The sequence below is a fragment of the Contarinia nasturtii genome, unplaced genomic scaffold (genome assembly GCF_009176525.2).
Source record: "Contarinia nasturtii isolate CC-2019 unplaced genomic scaffold, AAFC_CNas_1.1 Cnas_scaffold_2934, whole genome shotgun sequence".
Taxonomy (NCBI): Eukaryota; Metazoa; Arthropoda; class Insecta; order Diptera; family Cecidomyiidae; genus Contarinia; species Contarinia nasturtii.
Window position 1 is genome coordinate 51,848 of NW_022200251.1, and position 17,583 is coordinate 69,430.

A 17,583-nucleotide genomic window follows, 5' to 3' on the forward strand; every position below is an offset into this window, starting at 1 on the left:
AGTACAGCGAGGATTTCGGCCCAACAATCTCTTTCACAATAAAAAAAAAAAAAACAAAAACCAAACAAAATATCGAAAAACGATTTTTGTTCATTCATCGAATGGTATGTCTGTGTACCTATCTCATTTGAATGTCGCTTCTTCTTTTCGTTCCATTCTCAAACAAACTAGTTAAAATAAAAATTCGCACTATCACAGATTTTTGCAATAGACGCTGTTTCCATGTTAGTCGTTTCTTTCAAATATGTCGAAAGAAAGAATATTTCTACTCAGTTTCTGGACGATTTTTATATTATATGAACATTTGACATTGACTATCTTGAATAATTTAGAAAGTAACATCTGATTGTCCAGAATAAATATAAAAAAATAAAATTGAGTCATGATTTCATTTAAATATGATCACATCCGTGTCGATTAGAGCATATAATTGTAATTATTAAAAAATTAATAATAATAATAATAATATATGATATATATATATATATAAGATCGTCTCATTCATTTATAAAAAATGCAATATTTTAGCAAATCGAACCGAATTGATGGGAGTTTTCAGTATTTGAATTGTTGATTTAATGATGAGTCGACAACTCAATTTCAGTATAACAAATAAGTGTGAATAAAGTTACACATTAGAGAGAACATCGATAAAAGTCGAGTTCGAGGTGAATACATTCGGAGCTTCTCTTGAGATTTGAGTGAATGATATTTTCAATAGATGTCTCTGCATGCAATACAATGCTTTGATGCAATAAATTCACTTTTCATACCAATAAGTTAGTTTCTTTCAAATGAATAAATCGGCTTTTCTTTACCAGATGGAGACTCAAGATCCGAAAATGTTTTGTTTTTCACCTTGTTTTAAAATAAAAAATTATTTATTAACCGAATTTCTCTATAATTCTTTAACCGAATTTTCTTCTAAAAGGTCAACCAAGGTCAAGCTCCAAAAAAAAACGTCAACCAATGATGAGGCTCTTCAATATAAAGAAATTGTTTTTAAAAAGTAGTATCAAACACCATAACGATGTTAATTTTTGATTGAATCAATTTAACGCCAACATTGAATAAATTAGCACCCTTTAAATTCGTTCATGCGCTATAAAAGTGGTGGCAAAATGTGGAAAGATCGTTTCATTGCGGCACATCAAATGATCCAAATCAGTTTTGCAGCAACGAGATTCGCCTTGCTAAAAGCACAACAATAAGAAGTATATAACAAAAGTCTTTATAGTGTGGTTGTGGTAAGTGCGAAAGAAGCAGAAAACTAGAGCATAAAATGTAAATAAAACGAAGGAAGCAATGATGATGAGAGAGTGGCTTTGGTTAATGTTTTGATGTGCATCATTGAGGGAACATTTAAGCGTGCCTATTGTTTGCAACGTTTTGCACAAAATGTAATGCAAGTACATTACATGGAACCCATAAAAAAGCCCCGTGCACTGCAACGTAATTAGAATATTGAAATGAAGGAAATAGCGACGACGAATGTACGTCAAATGAGAAGTAAATTTGCAGCATTATGAAGTGAGACGTTGATACATTTCTTCGAAGCAAATTTACACGAATGCAAAACAAAACAACAACAAAAAAATATATGAACAAACGAAGAAGCAACAGACAAAGAAGCAGTTGATATGGGTTGCTTTGAAAAATAAAATTGCTTTTGAACTTGTGGGTTTATTTGCACTTGTGTCGGCTCTCAGTCTAATAACTCTGAATAAAACGGTGCGCACATTCTCGGTATAAGGCCAAATGTGCATTTTTGCGATTCTTTTCTCAATGTTGTTAGAACCTGTAGTGTAGACGATGATTTTCGTAAGAAAAACGCCATGGAGCCTGAAAATGCATTCCGCTATTTTATTCTTCCCCCTCTCCATGCATAGGCCAGTACTACTTATTTAATAACATATAATTTATCAATTATGCGGTACCATCGTCATAATTATTAATAAATCTCTTACAACTTAGCGTATAAATTACAATAGAAACAGCGATAGTCACACGGATAGAGAGCAAAAGAGCAAGAGAGAAAGAGTAAACGCGAGTTAAGAATGCGAGAAGAGATGGTGTGAATGTGTTCGAATATGGATTTGCAATGAGCAATGTTGATATAGTTGATGTTCATCAAAGCGTGTACACGCATTACTGCTCATTGCCATTGTGAGTTAGTTAACGATAATTGTAATTTATGCAATTGTTTGCGGTGGAATTGCTACTGAAATGTGTGCGACGGCGCACATGCGTACCCGTTCACGAAAGCGCACCACACGAAGCGTTCAATGATCAATAATTGTTAGCGTCAACAAATGGCCAGTCATTACTGCAATGAAATTCAATGGTCATATCAACACATTTCCAAATCTACATGACTTGTTCAAACGGTCAAAATGATCGAATGTGCGCGATGCGATGTGTCATAAAAGACATTCGCCGAAGCCATAAAAGAAAACAACAACATCAAAAGTTAAAAAAAGAAGTCATCATAAATCAACGTTTTCATGAAACATTGTGGATTTCTCTTGACTTTTTGTCATTCATCAAATGGCAATGTTTTCCACTTTTCTTATTTATTAATTTTGAAAGGTATTGCCAAATGTTAAATTGATTTTTTTATTGTTTTGCGAACACAACACCGAATCCAAATGATTTTCGATTCGAATTGAAATGCTCGGCATTTTCCATTTGCGGTTAAATGGTAGAAGTTTTTGGGGCAAATCTATTCAATCATTCATAGTTGTCTCGTTGATGGTAAAATTGGCAAAATTAATATTAAATGCGATCGCTTATCGGCAATATTGGATTGATTGGGTGCGTTTTTATACCATATTATGTTAAATGCATGAATAAAGGTAACATATGGTTTTAAGTGTTGCTAACAAGTTGAAGAAAAGCAATTTTCCCAATAAGTCGGAGATAGAGGGAGACGAAGGGAGGGAAAATGAAAGATACATAGGCATACATTAAAATTTGGTTGGTGGTGAGGAGGAAAAAACCACATCGTTATGCTTTCAAAGTAGCATTTAAATAAAGGGCAATATATACATACACAAGATGCTTTGTGCTAAAGTGAATCCACCTATTCTATGCACATGAACACAACAATTTTTTTTCCTTCTTTTTTCAAACAAACATAAAAAAAAAACTGTAATAAATTATGTCATGTCATAACTTTTTCTTACAAAAATACATCAAGTGTTTTGGGTTTGGCCTTTGAATATGCAAAGCGGTGTTTGTTGGTGTTGATGATGAATGAAGTTCCTATGGCAAATCGATGCGGCAATATACATATATTGAAAACTAAGTGTGCAAAATGTTTATGGCAAGCAAGAATTGCGTGTTATATTATATATATGACCGTCATTCGGCGAGAAGCAGTTTTACAATATTGCCAATGTGTGTGTGAGTGTGATCGAATGGAAATTTTCGCTCGGAAAAATTCGCATAGGGAAAATATTGAGATTCTATTTGAAATATCGTCGTCGTCATCATATTGCCGTAATTTTCTTTTCAATTTCTTCGTCTCATTCCAACATTTGGAGCCATTTTCCTTCAATTTCCGCCTATCCGGACCGTTTTGTTACACAGCGCATTCGCCATGAAAAAAACTCCATCTCATTCACCCACACTCAACGGACGTTCCAAATTGAAGCGTGTGAAAAAAAAAACACACACAACAACAACGCAGATAGTAATATTTATCAAAATCACTTGGCCCGTATATCATCATCTTTTGGCATAATAAATATTATGTGATGAAAGAATAGCGCGCAAACTGATATATGGCACATACATCACAACATGTGTCTGTAGTAATTCACATCGGGAGAAAGTGAGAGAGAAAGAGAAATGTGCAAACGACCAGCCCCAAAGAACCTAATAATTTTATTGTATATTTGTATGCGTGTCTATATGTTAGCACTCATTTTGAATAGCATAGTACCTCTGAAATTTTTTTCGGCATTCGTGTGTGTTTGGCTTGCTCGTTCAATTTGTTTTTCGGTCTCATCATCATCTTCTACTTCTTCTTCTTTTTGTTAGAACACAATGGTAATTACAATAGCGAAAACTCTCTATATATTTTTTTCTTGCTGCTCTTCCTGAGGTTTATGATATGGAAACATATGGTCTTCTATACTGACTTCTTATAAAAAACAATATCGGGTTTTGGAGTTTGGTTCGTTCGCAATTTTCGAGCTTCACTAGAATTTGGTGTTTTTTCTTTCTTCTTTTATACAATAAAATTGTCTATTTGCAGATTTAAGCCAGCGAAAACATAACTCGTTTTTAACATGCATATTGCATTCGACCAAAAGAGAACATACCAAACATATACTTATTTTTTTTCTATCTCCTTTTTAGATGGTAGATTAAAATGCAATTTGACTTCTCTTATAAAGAAGTCTTTCAATATCAAAATTATGCTGCCATTACAACTGCTCTGAAATATTCGATTGCCAATTACACATATAGTTTTTTAAAGAATAATCTAATTTATCTTTCACTACAAATCTACATATATCCTATCTTTTTTCAATTCGGTTTTATCTTATAACAAAATGCAATCAACTGGCCACCAGTGTGTATTGAAATTTGAAAGAAGTAGCGTCAGAATTTCGAAAAATAAAAAGAGATTTTCATAAAATAAGACGACTAGAAATGCGTTTTCATTTCTCGATCGATGGAAATGTTAAAATTGATTTTTTTCGAAATAACAAGCGACAACATAGAAATAGAACCACATTAATCCCTTCTCCTTCTAAAGCTAATTGTTTTTTATTGACCAAATCGATCGCTATCACACAAAATAGGAGGTTTATTATTTTCGAATTTACCATCGCATTTGATTGGCTTTCTCGACCGCATCGCAGTCGGTTGCATTGAGAATGAAGAGAAATATAATGAAAATAATAATTTATATATTTTTATGTCTTATCCAATTTATGTCTGGATTGGAATAGAAACAAGTGCTATTTAAGAATCGATGGGAATTTTTGTGTGTTGACGATCGAAATAGACCCAAGCAATCCTTTTCGATCTCATGCTGGATATTTTATCAGTTGGTATCAACCATTTTGTTATATTCGTTTCGTTCAAAGAATGTGTTCACATGGAAGCCCAACTATTCCCGGTGCCATTGACGTAATAATCTTTATATTTATTTTTGGTTTCCTGCTTTTTATTTCACTTTGAAAAAAAAAAAAAAAACAACAACAACAACGTATTAGGCGGTGTATGTTGCCCGAAAAACCACAGACTGTCGAGCCATCGAACGCGCCAAGTCATAATCATGTATTTTTCGGGTGCTTCCTACTCTGGTTAAGCCAGTTTTCTTATTGTATTTTTATTACATCTTTCATCGAATAGGCAAGCAATAAATTTCTTTATAATTATGTGGCAATGGTTCTCTCTTCTTCTTTTTGTAATATCACCATCGGGCAATTTTTATTCTTGATTATTTGTTTGCTTTAAGATTCGAAGCGTGCATTTTTCCTTATAAAACGCTTAAATATGATCAACACATTCACATGCACACACGTCGTTACTTCTCTTTTTTATTTTCAATTTTGAAATGCCTTTTTTCGAACGCTTTTGCATGTTCAACACTTTACACTGATCATTTCGTTACCAACAATGTAAATGTATGTAGATATAAAAGTTCACTCGATTTTATTGTTTTTTTTTTTTTTTTTTTTTTTTGTGTGACTGGATCTCGTTTTCCACATGCCTTTTTAAAATACGATTTAGATGTATCATTGATAAGTTTCATATTAAGAATTTTGTTACTTTTTCAGTCTGTTTGGAGGGGGGAGTTCACCAAAGCCACAGATTGATTTTCTGTCCTAATAGACAAGAGGCCTAATTTCTTTCCAATTAAAATTTATCGACGAAGATCGAGAGAGAGAGAGGGCAGGCGAAAAAAATAAAGTTGAAATTTGGCATCTGGAAGATTGAACATTGTTTTTTTTTTTTTTATTTTAGTGATTTGAAATGCCAAAATGAATTTCGTGATTTCAAAATAAACAATCAATTTGGTCATTATTTTTGCAAAGCCCGCATTTATTTCCGTCGTAGCCCGTCTGTTATTGACGATGGTGACCGGCGACGTTAAATTTCACCTTACCGCATTTTAATATCTTTATTTTGGAGTGCGTGATGTTTGAAATAGCTGAAATATGCAAAATAATAATGAATTAATATATTTTGACATGTTCAAATATGGCAGCGACCAAATTCAAACCATTCTTTTATTCTGTTCCCTTTTTTTGTTGTTTATTTTGTTGCGTTTTGTTGTAGCTTGGCAATTAATTCAAAATGGTTCCTTCCATACGTAGAATTAGCACAAAACGATGTGGTGCCGCAAGCAAAATAACAAAGATTTGATTGACAAGGACTTTTGAAGCAACGGAAGAAAAAAACATTGATGTGAATAACCATTCAATTGACCCCAAAGCAAATGGACAATTCAAAACCGAAATGTCAAAGAAAACAATCCTTAATATTATTGCGTGAACACACTGAATGTTGATTTATTCGGTTTTTATAGTTTCATTCTTAAAATGATTACATTTTGAATTTTAATTTAAATAACATTTCGGTTGGCTCAAGTTGAGTTCTTCATTTTGATACATTGTTTCATTTTACGGTGCATATCAGGTGGAAGATTTATAAAGATCTTAGCATAGACTGTTTCACAGAGGAATACATGGTACAACTTCTGATGGTGAAAAGGAGTTCTGTTCCCCTGTGCTCAGAGAGCTCATCCTCACATATATTGCATATTGCTCCGTATTGCTCTATAGTTAAAACCGTCTCTGCATCTCACAGATAAGCATTTGTGCTTGCATCACTCGGTGCGGATTACTGTTCACTATAAAAAATATTTCGGATAGAACCCGTCAAACAGCTGCACAAAACTTTTAAACATCGTCATCGTCGCATTCAAGAAATTGGGCTTATAAACAAAAAAGGAAAAGAAACAGCAATTTGAAAGACAGAAGAGTATGTAAAGAATAAAATAGAAGAAAGTAATTTGTTTCTTCATTTCGATTCGTCGATGAATCTATTGGTGATTAAAACCCAATGTTATGAATATTAGAAAATGAATTCCAAAATCTATATAAATTTAAGACTAGTCTATAGACAAAGATAGAAATAAAACAACGGCAATCGACTTATAAAAAATGTAAGCTGAATGACCTAACGCGCCACATATACAAAGTCATTGTGTATCACATTTCTAACAGCGAACAAAACAATCTCATAAAATTTACATAATAACGAAAATTAAGATTTAATCGCACGCAAATTATTTTATTTTCGTTTTTGGGTGTAGCATACTATGAAGCGCTCGCACTTACCATCAGAACGTGATTCAAACCAGTGCAATCTAATTTAATCATACAAAATACAACGAGTATACGTATGTGTGAATCCGTTTAAGACCGTCGATTACCTAAAAACGAAAACAGTCAAATGGCTTTCGGCTTGCTGATATGAATTAATATATGATGTCATTATATGCCGACGTTTTTATCGTAACTTATCCTCGAACAAACGAATAAAAACGAAGTGAAAATGTTGAAAATACCAACTAAAATACACACAGACCAAAAGAATGGATTCACCGCGACAGCACAAGGAAAAGAACACGAATTGTACCTTAATATTAAAAAAACACACAGCAAACTAATAAGCATACTAGAAAACGTGTGCGACTTGCGACTTGGTTAAAAACGGTTTATGCTTCTCGATAAATATGATATACAGAATAAAAAAAAAATGAAAGAAAAATACGAACCGTCTTTCATAATCATTTCGCATGATTCGTAAATAAATACACTGCGCTAATGCACTTCAGCATAAGCAACAATTTTTCACAATAATGAATATTTAACCTTCCAACCTACGAGCTCGAACCACTGAAATAAAGAGAAAACGCATTGCTCGTCAAATGCAATGCTCTATATCGACGATTAGGGTGTATTCATTTTCAGTTCCAAATTATTTGACCATATTTGAATTCAGAGATCCTAAGGAGCTTGAACCTAGTTCAATTTTATATTATATTTATATTCTTGTTATACTGAAGGAATTGTATAAAACTGACTGTACAGAGCTGATATTGGAACAGGAGAAATGCGGGCCCTCACAAGTTGTTACGTGTATTTTTTTAAGCGCCGCATCCAAACACAAGCAAAGACTGTTTCTCATAGCAATATATGCGAAGAGGACCGTTCCAAGGAGCCTGAAGAGCTGGTGGAGCATTGAAGAGCAGAGCTCCTCTTCACGTATATTGTTCCGCGAATCAGTCTCCAAATACAAAAAAGAGCAGCACAAGAAAAGTATCCGCACCACCCGCGGTGCCCATATCAACATTCCAATATAAATTTCATTGGTGGAAGTGTGGATGGATTTTTTTTTGTTCTGAATGCACCCTAATATAGCATAAACTGGAATAACATTGAACTTTAATATGTGTATACATTTGCTGGCTGTCTGATCGACAATAGTATTACATCGCGTTTGTTTTGTTGCCACATTCGTGTTCCGCTCCTTCAAATATAACTTTATTTTGTTTCTTCCCCGTTAGAATAGATTTTTTTTTTCGATAAATACAAACTACTCTATTTATTTTCACAGCATGTTCACTAAGAATGGCACAAATTAATCGAGTCTATCGCATATTTTATCTTCCTTTCCCCCCGCTCTCTCTCTCTCTCTTTGTGTGTGCGTCTCATAGGCGGGTATAGGCCAAAATGGCGCTTCATGTCACAAGAAAAAAACCATCGACAAAAACAATAACAACAAAAATCGTTCGAAACATATCGCCAAACAATTTTTTATTCGAAACAATTCTCTTAATATTTCTTTCTTGCTTTCTTTTTCGCCGCAATTTTTTTCTACACTCAACCGAACACCGTTCTAATAAAATAATAACAATTTATAAGAAGCAGTATATATATATACGTATTTGCTATTTACAAACTTGCGTCTATAATAAGTAATTTAGTTCGTAATAATATAGAGGTACGGAAACATAGGATCAATAGTCTTTGATTGTTTTTTTTCTTCTTTTTTATACACGATAATAATCGCAGTAGATTTCGTTTGTGTTCATTTTTCTCTTTGCCAAAGTTAATTACACTCAATTCAATTTGGGTTGGCCAAAATATGAAGGAGAGGGAACCAAAATGAACGAATTACCCTACCATTGTGGTTTGTTGTTTATTGTTTCACCTGCAAATGTATGATAATGAGTTTTTCGAAAATCGATATAAATTTGATGTTTTATGTATGCTCGAAAATCTCAGTGGAAAAAGTACTAAGTTTCGTCAAAATAAAACAGTCTTAACCGTGGCGCTGTGGCTTTTGCATAAAATAATTGGTCGAAACGCAAACAAAACTAAGAAGACTTAGTGGAAAAAGAAGCAGACATTTTATTTATATGAATGTATTTAATGGGTGTATGTACACGGAAGAAGAAGGAAGGATCGTGGCTTTGCATTCATAGGTTTGGCAAAGTTAAGAAATTACAATCGATATAGATACGATCTATGCTAGAATTATTGTTATAACGATATAATATTATGTTTTTGTGCGAACAACAAAGCACACTGTTGGTATTTATAATTTATAATTCGCATTATATTCCGATGTACATACAAGCTTCATTGCGTTAAGACTCTTAACTTAAGAGACACAGCGAGAGAGAGAGAGAGAGAGAGAGAGAGAGAGAGAGAAAGAAATAAAAAGAGAGAAATAGGGGGAGGGATAGGAAATTGGCATCCATTCCATTGAATCTATATAATCGCTTGAATTCATCTGTAGCAACGTTGGAATCTATTTGTTCTTAGGACGATTTCACTAATTCATTTTATACGATGTAATTGAATACGATGTATAAAAATTCAAATTTCAAAACGAAAGAAAATGCGCGGGCAGACATTGAACGAAAGATTGAACTTACCAATTGCCAATACGAAGCTATTCAAAATGCGATCATTGTGAAAATTGGTGTTTACATATATTTTGTGATATATGCATTGATTTTTCTGATTGCATGCTTTTATATCCTTAAATATGCTAAATGCATATGCCATGAATGGTTTTATCAACATTGATAGCCGTAAATAATCAGCGTTTTTTGCCTATAGCCTCTAAACAAACTGATATGTTGGGATACCAGAGCTTAGATAGCAACGATACTTCGAAGCTGTGTTATAGCCCAAATGGGCTGAATTCAACATAATCAATGGAGCTTTCAAAGTTTCTTTTATCTATTGAAATATTTTATATTGTGGTTTTGCATTCAATTTGATAACTTTTGTTTCATAATATCAACTTTCAAAAATGAAACGTGTTCGCATCAAAGTTCGATTAGGCACCAGTGACCGGTTCGCGCATATTTCTATGCCTGATAGCTATGCTAAGCATAGCGGAGACGCAAGCCGCAACTCACCCGTCGCCATTCGATTTGAGCTATATTGTATGCGCACGGTCGTCTGCATAAACGAACATGTGCATTGTTCATATAGAGTGAACGGCGATGCGTCGGTTGCGTTTGCGGCTATGCTTGGCATATCTATGCTACCTAGCGTATTTAGGCAAGCATAGAAATATGCGCGAACCGGTCACTGTTAGGCACATGAAAAAAGGTGTGATCAGTCGTATTTTTCTACAAAATTCTCTTGTCGATGGGCTAAATTTGAATTTCGATGAATACATGTTATAAAACCATTTTACACCAATCAAATGTCGATTTTTGTTATTATTGTTAATGGCATGATGATGACACTTTATATTTCGATGCGACTCTATTTTTATTTTATTCACCGCATGTATTTTATGACATTGTTAATGATCATTTTATTATGTAGTTTATGCGGTTGAACAATATACTAGAAGCCACAAAATGTCCGATGAAAGAATAGCTTGAAGATTGCCATCATTGGCTCTAATTCGTCAATGGTCGAATTTACAATAAACAATAAACGTTACCAAATCGAAAATGAACATGTATTCACTCCGTTTTTTATATATGTACAAAATTATTAAGCCACCAAACGTATCGACGAACATTCTCGACGTAATCCATGTGTGAATTATATTCTTCTATCTTCAAATCGTGATCGGTTGTTAGTTTTCTCTTTTTCTCTCTTTATGACAGCTGCAATCATTTTGTCATTATCGTTTTACCATAGAACATTTAGATGCGAACGATATTCCCTTGTCTTTTATTTTTCTTTCTCCCTCTCTCTCTCTCCCTGCCTCTTTATGTCTATACATTTTTTCCTTCAATTTGGATGAATTGGTTCGTTATACATTTTTTTTTCATTCGTCATTCACATTTTATAATTCTCTATTAAAACATAATAAATTATTCATTTCATCATATTGACACGGTTGACCACACCGACTTTAATGGAGTACTGTTTCAAGTGATACAACACATTTTCAGTTTAGAAGATAAAAACAGGCACATTCAATCAGTCAAGTGGAGAGAAAAAAACTGTTAAATGAATCGAGAAATTATTTTCATTCGATTTGGTCAATGCAGACATGGAGTGACAAAGCAATCAAGCATGGAGTGACAATTTAACGAAATTCCACACTCGCAAAGAACAGATTTAAAAGAAAAGACATGGAGTGTTTAACTGAAGACAAAACAAACTGGTGATAATTCATAATTCATAAGATCCTTCGCCCTTCATCGCATCGCAATTGTATAAAATGCACTAGTTTATTCATTATTTTCTTCATGGATTGATGGCTAAAGTAGCTTTCGATGCGTGGCAGCAATTGTTTATTTAATTGGAAGTGAGAAAGCACACCAATTATTGAAAACGCTTACACTGTGTGGCCAATGGCCATCGTATATACACCTCGCTTTTTAAATTCACTTTCTTATCAATAATTGATTGATATATTGGATGAATGCTTCATATAATTGGCTATCGAAACGTTTGTTTTTATTCAAATGCCGCCAAAAGCGACAATTACTCATCAGATAAACGCCTTAGAAATGACAAAGAACGAGAGAGAGGGAGAGATACGAACATGACATGCCACTTATTTTTTTGGAAATCAATGTGGGCTAACCGATAGTCACATAAACATCATTGCCTCAAGTGACAAAATGAATGAAAATGGCCGCAAATCAACTATTTCAACATTTCATTGTTTCATTTTATCTAGAAAAATTATCATAATGTCCATCATTATTTTTGTGTTTAACCTTATATGACCGTTGGAATGAACGGAAAATGTATGCTTTTACATGAAAAAAAAACTGAAAATTCATATTTTAGCATCAAACAAAGAAAATATTGCCAATAGTGTGAAAAAAGTTTACGCGAGAGCCGGATTTCATTTGCTCTCATTTTCATGGTCATCAATCACGGCATGGCAAGTTGTTAAAGTATTTATTTAACACCACAGCTAAATGGCTTGTCATCGCGTAAAATTCGACAATAGATAAAAATCAAGAAATAAATGGTTTCAACACTTACTGTAAAAAGCGTCCAAAAATCTTTAATGTTTTGATTAGTTTTTTTTTTTTTTTCAAAACTACTTTTTTTGCATTTATCTCACAAAAGCCATCTCAATCGTCAAAAGGTAAATTTGCTACTGGCCAAAGAAGATTTTTTGAAAATCGATTTTAGCAATCATCTTCCGTCACCATCAATTATTATGATTTTCATTTGTGGATGGTGTTTTTTTTTTCGTTTCGCTGAAGGTATACTTGAAACTGTTGTTGATTTTAAGCGCGCTAGCAACCAAATCAGAGGTAATTGGTCAATTCAGTGTTGTGTGTACTGAATGCGAAAATTTTCCATCACAACGATAGTGCAAAATGTGCATCAAACAAAGTCATCAAAAAAGCGATAGACGAGAGAAAGAGAAATGCACGAAACAGATCAGACCCAGACACGCCAGTGCAATGTGTGATATAGTGTAAAACGGACGATACAAGAGAAATACCAAATAATATGCAACATCTGTGAAAAAATGCTGCACAAATTCTGGACGCATCAAATTGATAATCGCCTATAGAATGCTATTCAAACTGGTTTTTCGTGGAAAAAAAATATCCGTAAAATGATTGCACACCACCGCCATCGTCATCATCACCAAAGTCATCATATGAAACACACACTCACTCACACCGAACAACGTCAGCACCGGGTCGACAAAAAAAATGTTTAAAACCCAAATATTTTTATTTCAATTTCGCAGAACAGGTAAATGGCTTTTTAAAACTAAACTATGTTCTTCTGGTTCAGAAGTTCTGGTTGTGTGTGTGTGTGTGTGTATATTTTTTGATCGTTTAATATATCTTTTATTTCTTTTTGTTTTAGAAAGATATTTCTTATTATTTTTTGTTCTGCTGTGTTCGCTAAGCTCTTTTTTTTCGTTGTGTGTCATTTTTTATTTCTTTTGAGAAAGAGATAGAGAGAGAGAAAGAGTAAAAAAAACGAAATTGTGAAAATTCGTGCTGCGAATCCAAACATTGGTTTTTATTATGTATTTATAAATTTCTGGTTATGGTTGCACGGATAATCAAGTTCTTATAGATGGCGAATTCCACTCTGTTTGTCGAGACCGATCGTCCGACTGAATTGGTTTGTGTGTAAGTCAGTGGTATACAACGAGATTTCGATGGTTGCCAAATAAATTTCAATCGAACGCACATTTGTTTGAATAAATATATGTACAAAATATGTTGTGTGGTTGTCTCCAGTTTGCATTGCACTTTGATCAATGCTCATCCTATATCGGAACAAACAACTTGCTACTCTCAAAACGAACGGCTGTGTGTGTTTGTGTGTGTGTGTTTGTTTTCATTTCAGAATAAATTGTTTGCCGTCGCTTTTTTTTCGCGTGTTGCTCTGCACGAAAAGAATAAAATATAAAATCGAGACATACAAAACAAAACCACAAGCTTTTTTCACTTCAAAAGCGAAGAAGATGGCAAAAAAAATAAATGCTACAAGATAACATAATGCGTTTATTTTGCTGAACATTTTTGAGATGGCTTGATATTTTTCGAGTCGAATCGAACATGCGAAAATAAAATGGAATAAATCGTTTGTTGCCACCAGAAAGAATCTTTTTAATATTGCGTAAACACAATCGAACGGCCGAAAATTCCGTATTTTATGCTTACAGGAACGGACAATAACAACAAGAAGAAGAGAAGAAAAAACCACCGGCTTAGCTATCACGAGCACGCAGACCGAAAACCCTGATGTCTTTATACGAGCACGCAGACCTTTATACGATATTCGCTGCAATCAATTCAACCGATCCTTTATGTACGACACGAATGCTGAATTGCATTTTTGTTGTTGTTACTTCATTCGATGCAATTTAAATGATACAGAAAGAGACACAACAAGTGAGACGAATACATGTCGCTTTTTGGTTGCATCCATTTTCCAACAATTTTATTTATTGCCATTCGTTTTGTGCATTTTTTCTGCTCCTTTCGACACTTGCAGCCAGTCAACTGGACTTTTCGCCTGCTGCATTTTATATATCTTTACTACATTAAAGGCATCCGAACCAATGCGATCAAAGTGAATTTCTACGCTTGAGCCTCTTTTTTTCATCAAACAGAGGATGTAACTGTCTTTTTTACACCACATTCTGAATACATGGATTACCTAGTTTAGAAAATAATCATTGCAATCAAGTTTTGAAAACAAAACATAAACTTCTGTTAGATTTTTAAGTAATTAACTATAAGCATATGTGGAAATAATAACTTAACATCAATATAGGTGCCTATTTTACATTTTACAGCATTGAAATTGGTTTCTGCAGTAGAACAAAACTCTGTAAGGAGAAATCAGAAAATTTGTGAAAATTTTAAATGTACGGAAGTATAAGCAAAGGAGAATGTAAAATCGCTACACAAAAAAGAAGAATAAGAAGCTTATTGGAATATGTTGAAGGAAATAATATAACAAAGCCAAATTGGTATGAAGTTAAAGGATCACGCGATGTGAGAAGAAAACGCGAATGAAAATTACATGATATTCACACTTTGTTTTTTTGTTTTTTGCATTTGTGAACGTAATTTCGACGCTGTAGTATTTTTGGTCCCAATGAACCGTCCTTTCGAATAATTGCCCACTTCGAATGTACATAAATGAAGCCATTCAAACAGTTAGGAGCAAATTCTCAAAATTTTCAAAACAGTCCTGGCGTCAATATGTTCTCGTAGATATTGGATTGGTTTCTGGCCGATATTCAAATTTCACTTTGCATTTAATGGACTTGAAATGTACTTTTTGTAGTACAGCAACTCACAAATTACAAGTAACATATTCTGGAAATGTAAAAAGGTTTATGGACAAGATATTAAGGGAGGAGAATGATCGGCTAATTCAAGACTCGCTAGTACCTGCTTTTATTCAGTATAACTTTTTAAGCACTGCACCTTAATACAAGAAAGCAGCACTTACAAGAAAAGTGGCCGCACCTCCTATAATAGTTCTGGACAAAAGGTAATCTGGACAAAGGTAGTGTACTCAGTTTGCAATCGCCCCATTAACACTCGCCCTTAAAAATCAGAAAAAGGCCCTCTGAGTAATTTTGATGAGATTCCTTCTATTTATTCTTTCCTTCTATTTGATAAAGGATTTACAGCAAAATGTTCGCCCCCTTAATCATTTTTGATACGAAATATTTTACACTATCTATTTTTCAATCTTTTACAATTTTTGCCTGAGCCACTTCTGAATTTTTCCACGACCTCCCTTGGATTTTCTCCATTATCCCCCTCCAAAACACCTGTGGTGTATAAAATCTGATGATCAGGTGTCTTCAATAGAATGTTCACGGAGTTTTGTAGTTGATAGGAGTACATTGGTGTTATCGTTTTATGTCGGACCAAAAAATCCAAAGGCATTTATAATCTATAAATGTTTGTTATTGTTGCTTCAAACTATGTATGTATAATGAATGTCTGTATAAATGGATTTTCAATAGAAAAAAGTTGACTAAAAACATGAAAACAAATCTCTTTTCCATCTTACTTAGAACAATATTATCCGATACAGCGTTAGTGTGCTGATTACGCTGTGTCAGATCGGTTAAATTGATTGTTGTGCCTTAAAGCCGGGTAGCTAATTTTATTCCAATGTTGTTGTTTTTTTTTAATTCGATGGTGAAAAAGTTATTGCTCCTTTTAAATTTCAATTAAATTGTGCGTGCTCACGTTGCACTCATGAATTTCAATACGCTAGTAACAATAATATTAATCGTTGTGTAAGAAGTGTGTTGGCGTGGCCATTACGATAGACGCCGACTCGAAGTAAATATAAATAACAGAAAACCTCAAATGGAGCCGCATTTTTATGCAAACAATAAAATTAACTTGTTGAAGACAACATGCACAATAACGAATCCACGATCACGAATTAAGATAATCGATTAATGCTGGCGAAAAAAAGAAATTATAATAGCCAAAATCGGCATGGAATTTTGATTGTCATCACTCAGTGACAGAATGTATTTTCCCCTTCGCATCGTGTGTTGTTTTTTTCTGTTTGTAGTTATTTTCAGCACCATAACGCCCATAATTCCAAAATAGTGTTTTACCGATTCTTCAAGCTTGAAGCGAGAAAGAAAAAGAGCAAAATAATAATATTAATGATGTGATACGGAGGGATTTCAGTCAGCAATGGTATAGCATGTGGGCTTACACAACCGAATTAATTGGCAATTACATGTAACTGTTATTTGTTCATTTAGCACATTTTCAACGAATTCAGCTGTGAATTATCTTCTTTCATTTAACTTAAAATCGATGCGGTTGTGTGCGCACACTTACCATAACCATTCTCCATACTGTTTTCGGTTAATCGTCATTCTTTCTAGCTGCTGTTGTTGTTATTCACACGCCAATCAAATCTAGAATATAACAAAAACAAAAATTCGATAATGCAACGGTGGAAATCGAAAGAGAGAGAGAGAGGAGAAATAGTACACGCTACTGCGCGTCGTTACGAAGCACTGGCCACAACAAAATCACAGAGTACGAATTTAATTATCAATTACTAGATCGAAAAAAAATCACCGACGAAGCTCTCAATTATAGAAAATTATTATGGATTACGTGATTATACGTTAAAGTGTCTTGAGATCATTAGCGTGGTTACTGTGTAGTGGGGATTCTTTTGTGATGCTGTGTGTTCGTACGATGTAATTTAAAATTGTCATTTACTCTATTTGTCGTTTACATCTTATCTCTCTTTGATATAGATTCTCATTCTTTTTTTCAGGTATTGATTGCAATTTACAATTTCAGTTTATTAATACCCCTTTTTTGGTTAATTGAATCTTGTTGTGGCGCGATATAACTGAATTTAATGGCGCACCAGAAAATGTAAAGGAAAAAAAGTACATCATACAAACATCAACATTTTTCCGATCCCATGCACATGCACACGAACGACGAAACGCATGTAAACAGCATGATAATTTTATTTTGAAACTTTGCACTCAGTTTCCACTCAAATATGAAGCCATTTCATTTGCTAATAAAATAATTAATTCTTTCGGTTGATG

General features: G+C 33.8%; 1 protein-coding gene across 1 annotated transcript in view; it reads right to left on the bottom strand.

Annotated features, from left to right (window-relative positions):
• Positions 1 to 16,855, bottom strand: part of LOC116349596 — a 19,050-nt gene extending 2,195 nt beyond the window's left edge. Inside the window, exon 1 of the mRNA XM_031781114.1 lies at positions 16,847 to 16,855. Within this exon, the coding sequence (XP_031636974.1) occupies positions 16,847 to 16,855 (9 nt within the window). The remainder of the gene's footprint in view (positions 1 to 16,846) is intronic.
• Positions 16,856 to 17,583: the final 728 nt, after the last annotated feature.